The sequence below is a fragment of the Rhipicephalus microplus genome, chromosome 5 (assembly GCF_043290135.1).
Source record: "Rhipicephalus microplus isolate Deutch F79 chromosome 5, USDA_Rmic, whole genome shotgun sequence".
Classification (NCBI taxonomy): domain Eukaryota; kingdom Metazoa; phylum Arthropoda; class Arachnida; order Ixodida; family Ixodidae; genus Rhipicephalus; species Rhipicephalus microplus.
The window spans coordinates 200,540,416-200,545,909 of NC_134704.1; the positions used below are offsets into that span (position 1 = coordinate 200,540,416).

The following is a 5,494-nucleotide window of genomic DNA, read 5'->3' on the forward strand; positions in this document are numbered from 1 at the left end:
TGCGACCATTGCACGCCCTTCACAGGCCTCTTGACGAAAGACGCCTCATTTATTTGGAGCCATGACCAAGCGTCATTGTTTTTGCATCTTACGAATCTGCTTACAACGCCACCAATCTTGGCTCACTTTGATCCATTAGCCCCAACCGAGGTCCACACGGACGCCAGTGGACACGGCATAGGAGCTGTGCTATATCAGCAACAAAGGGGACATGACCGTGTTATAGCCTACGCAAGTCGATTGCTATCTCCAGCTGAGCGCAACTATTCCATCACGGAGCGCGAGTGCCTCGCCCTTGTATTGGCAGTCGCATAGTTTCGTCCATACCTGTACGGGCGCTCATTCCGTGTTGTCATGGATCATCACGCGCTCTGCTGGCTAGCCTTCCTGAAGGACCCCACGGGATGTCTCGCTCGTTGGGCTCTACGCCTTCAAGAGTACACTTTCTCTGTAATGTACAAAACCGGGCGATTACATCTGGATGCGGATTGTTTATCCCGCTACCCTGTTGACGAAGCAACCGATACTGACGCTATCATGGACGTTTTTTCTGTGTCGCATCTGTGGAACATTGGCGAAGAGCAACGTCGGGATGCTTCTTTACGAGCCATCATTGATAAACTGGAGTCAACGTCTCGCGACCCGTCCCTACGAATGTTTTTGGTGAAAGACGGGATCCTATATCGCCGTAACTGTTGTAGCCGGCGAGCAAGGCGACGCTGAACTCGGTGGCGAAGGTTTAATGTGATAAGCAAGCGGCTGGCATGCCAATATAAGTACAGGCACATGACGTAGCCTGTGACGTCAGTACGGCGCGTCATACGTTGGCTACTACATCTCTTCCCCCTTTATTTAGCAGCATAGCCAAAACGTTCGGGAGGCTTTCTAATTCTTGTGCTTCGTCGCAATTGGGGTGGCGCGACGTTTTCTTGGGAGCTGGCGTCAGGCGCCTGCTGTGATGGCAGTTCCGTCACGCTGGCTCGGTCAGGTGGCGGAAGTCGTTGCTCTGGTGCAGGCCCGTCCGGTGGCGATGCGGTGTCGCTGTCGCTTTGTGACGGAGTGGAACCCGGCTGTGCCATGCGGGTTTGCTCAGGAATCCACATGTTTCTGGGAAGAGGAGCAAGGCATGTGTTAGGAACAATATCGCCCGCATGCAGAAAGCGCTCGTGGTCTTCGATTCGGACTATGTATGTTCCTTTGCTAACTCGTCGCACAACTGTTCCTTCCAACCAACGTGGATCACTCGGTCGGTTTCCTCGCACACGAACGTTGTCGCCAACCTCGAACTCCCTCCATGAAGTATGGGTTTCCTGACCCTGTCTTCGCGCTATATTTGCTGAGTTATGCGTTAGTTGGCAAGTTGAACAACCTCTTACCGATTCTTCAATGCGTTCGCACAACTTTGGCCACCACATATGGCTTCTTGATAGCATTTTCATGCGCGTGATGCCTGGATGCCCTTCATGCAAAAGCGATAAGACTTCAGATTGTACCGCTTCAGGTTTAACAACCCGAGTTCCCCCATGTTATGCAACCACAGTCTACCGACAGTTCGTCTTTCCGCGAGAAGAATGGGGCTACGTTGTCTTCTGAACCGTACGATGGCCATCCTTTCAAAACATACATCAGCACCTTAGACAAAACTGGGTCTTTTTGGGTTTTGTCACTGATCCTTTTCGCAGATAGTGGTACGGCTTCTACTGCTGAAAAGAAGTGAACGTAGTCGCTTTCGTCGGTGTCGTTCGGAAGCGGTAATCGCGATAACGCGTCCGCGTTCGCTACTTGGGCTCCCTTTCTGTATACCCATTTGTAGCGGTATGCAGCTAGCACTAGCATCCAGCGCTGCATGCGTGCAGCTGCCATTTGCTGAATTGGCTTTGTTTGCCCCAGCAGTCCCTCCAGGGGAAGGTGATAGGAATAAATGGTGAATTCACGGCCGTAAAGATACTTGTGAAACCATTTGATTCCAAAAATCACAGCCAACGCTTCCTTTTCTATGTGTGCGTAACCACTTTCGGCCTTGCTCAAAGTGCGTGACGCATAAGCTATCGGCCTTTCTTCCCCGTTCACGACATGAAACAATACTGCGCCAACCCCGTAAGGAGAGGCGTCGCAGACTAATCCAAGAGGCTTCTTTGGGTCATAGAATGTTAGCACGCTCGCTTGCGTAAGGAGGCTCTTACTCTCCGCGAAGGCTTTTTCTTCTTTTGCGGACCAGACGCACTTCTTATCCTTCTGAAGCAGTGCATACAAAGGCTTTAGCCTCGAAGACATGTTTGGCATGAACTTGGAGTAAAAAGTTATCATGCCGAGGTACGCTTTAAGCTCACTGATGTTCTTAGGTGTGGGTGCTTCCCTTATGGCTTCAACCTTCTCGACGCACGCGTGCACACCATTTTCGTCAATGATATGCCCAAGATATTTGACAGAATTCAAGAAAAACTTGCATTTTCTTTTCTCACTTTTACGCCGTGGTCCATGAAAACCTGCAGGACTGCTTCCACCCGGGCCAGGCATTCGGTATGCGATGCTCCCGTGATGAGGACGTCGTCGAGGTAGCATACCACTCCCGGTAGTCTTTTCAACAGCTTGTTCATGATTGCCTGGAAAACTGCAGGTGCACTTGAGATTCCGTACGGCATTCGAACATACTGGAACAACCCCATATGAGAGTTTATAGTCAGCAAGGGTCGCGAGTCAGGGTGCACCTCGATTTGCTGATATGCCGTTGAAAGGTCCAGAACGGTGAAAACCTTGCCCCCAGCCAGTGTCGTGAACAAATCCTCCACCGCGGGCAGTGGGTAATGGTCGGTCTTCACACATGGATTCACCGTCAATTTATAGTCTCCACACAATCATACTGTGCCGTCTGGCTTGTGAACAGCTACCAGCGGCGTGGCCCAGTCGCTGCGGGTTACGGGCACCAGTACGCCCTCTTTTTGCAAGTTGCCTAGCTCATGCTCGACAGGTTCACGAATGGCATACGGCACAGACCGCGCCTTGCAAAAGACTGGCATGCTTCCTTCCTTAAGCACCAGTTTTGCTTGGTAACCCTTTATCAACCCTAAACCAGGTGAAAAATTGCTGGCATGCCTTGGCAGGATGCTGTCGACAGACGGTTGTGCGTGCACCTCGTGAATGCTGTTTAGGTCCATTCCGAGGTTCGCAATCCAGTCACGGCCTAGGAGTGCTGGCTTCTCTCCTGGTACCTCGATGATTGGCAGGACTTTCCATTGTCCCTTATATACGACCAAAACCTCCGTTTGGCCTTTCACTTGTAGCGTTGCTCCGCCGTAAGTCTTGAGCTTCATCTCGCACTTCGCAAGCTGCGGTGGCTGCTTTAGCTGCCGGTAAACGCATTCCGGAACGAGTGATACGGCTGCGCCCGTATCTACTTGCATCTTCACAAGCTGGCCGGCTATCTGTACTTCAACTTCATATGGTTGTTCCGTGCCCACCAGATACACACCGTGCAGCACCAGCTCTGTGCCTCCACTCGCTTCGTCACTCACGTTGTGGACGGTGGCAGGCGCCGGTTGCTTGCATCTGCACATGCGCGCCAAATGTCCCACGCGCTTGCAAACATGGCATTTGAATTTACGATAACGGCAGCAACGGGCATCATGCTCTTGACCGCATCGATAGCAGCTTTGCATTGAACTGTTCCGGCTTGCTGGCAAACTCCGGTTCCTTCCCCGTCTTCTTTAGAGCGTGAATGTCGGCATCCGTATTCGCAGTTGGTCGGAATGCCCTCGACTCCCGCTCCGCTAGCTCAACGCTCTTAGCAAAAACGCAGGACGATTCGAACGTCAGTTCCTTCCTCTTCAGTAAACCCGTCTAAATGGTGGAATTCCGTAACCCAGCGACGAACCGGTACCGTAAAGCGTCGTCGAGAAACGTACCGTAGTTGCACTTGGCTGCAATGTGCTTCAGCGTGACTGCAAATGCCGCGACGGACTCCGCTTCTCCTTGGTACCTCCTGTTGGCTTTGAAACGCTCCGCAATGACTTGACTAGAAGGCTCGTAGTGGCCACTCAGCACTTTCACCAAGTCCTCGAACGTCTTCTCTTCAGGTTTTGCAGGTAGAAGAAGGTCCTTGAGCGTCTTGTACGCTTTCTTTCCTATGGCAGAGATGAAGGCTGACTTTTTAAGTTCTTCGTCTTGTACGCCGGCTACTTTGCAATAGTGCCCAAACCGTTCTACATACGAAGCAAAATCTTCGTCTCCTTCTTCTATGAAGGCGTCAAATTCCCACATCTTCGCCATACCTTGCCTTTCGTCTTCCAGCTGTCGTTGCTCACAGGATCCACCCCCGTCGTTCGGTGCAGCCTATCCCATCCTCGTCGCCATCTGTTGTAGCCGGTGAGCAAGGCGACACTGAACTCAGTTGGTGGCGAAGGTTTAATGTGATAAGCAAGCGGCTCGCATGCCAATATAAGTACAGGCACATGACGTAGCCTGTGACGTCAGTACGGCGCGTCATACGTTGGCTACTACAGTAACCTTGATTCCTTCGGACCAGACTTATGCCCCTGACACACGGGCACCCTGAAGTCCTTTAGACGAGGGGACATCTTTCGGAAAGGCGTTCGGGCGCAGTGACACACGACAAATGGGTAACTCCTTTCCGGGAAAGATCCTTTTCGCAAAAGCAGATCCTGCATCTACTTTTCTGACAGGACGGGAGTACTCTCGCATACAGTATGCATAATTTCTTAATAGAAGAAAACGTGTCACAACACTGCGGTGCCCTGTCAGTATTTTTTTACGCTGAGAAAATGTTTTCATTTTCAGCAGCAGTGCGATTTGTTGAAAAGTGAAGGCCTATAGTCTGTCCGTACTCTAAAACGCCTGCATGACGTCACTAGCGCGATCATGTTAGTTGTGACCCTCTCTAGCGAAGGGTCTAGGCTGTCTGCAATGAAACGGTAGGTGGCTGGGCTCACTCAAAAACACTGCTTAAAGTGGCCGTCGCCTAATAACGGCAATGTGTCTTCGAACCAGCATTCATTGCGCACATAGGCCCACCTTTCGCGGTTGATGGCTCGGGGGGACAGTACGGAAGCAGTCAAAATGAAGATGTTCATGACGAGTCTTTGTTTGAGGCTCATCACTCTTGCCTTCGCAGCGTTTAGCTCATCTTCGATGAAGCCGAGGGCGACAAGAGTCAGGCCCAGCTCAACTGTTGCTTTATCTCTGTCTCTGCGCTGAGACATTGCAGGACCACGATAAAACGCGGCACGCCGTCACTGACCCAGCTGGACGCAGCCATGTAAAAAGCACGACAAAAAAAAAAACAACAAAACACCAACTGTTCATAGTCGCCAGAGAAACTTAAGTGGCTGCTAAAAACGCCAAAAAAAAGGCGAAAGAAAATTACAGGTATGCGCATTATAAGGCACCAGACAATAAAAAAAAAACGGTTTTATGTTCCCGCGTCGCTGAATGTCATGTACATCCGCAGATTCTTTTTAATATTTCCAATCTTGCTGCT

The 5,494-nt window shown here is 50.9% G+C and overlaps 1 protein-coding gene across 1 annotated transcript; it reads right to left on the reverse strand.

The window, feature by feature from the left end:
- Nucleotides 1–848: 848 nt before the first annotated feature.
- On the reverse strand, nt 849–4,257 carry LOC142817623 (uncharacterized). The gene is made up of 5 exons (XM_075894678.1): nt 3,878–4,257; nt 2,862–3,546; nt 2,463–2,651; nt 2,225–2,370; nt 849–1,107 (listed from the first exon to the last, which is right to left on the reverse strand). Exons 1-5 carry the CDS (start codon nt 4,255–4,257, stop codon nt 849–851), a joined length of 1,659 nt encoding a protein of 552 aa, XP_075750793.1.
- Nucleotides 4,258–5,494: the final 1,237 nt, after the last annotated feature.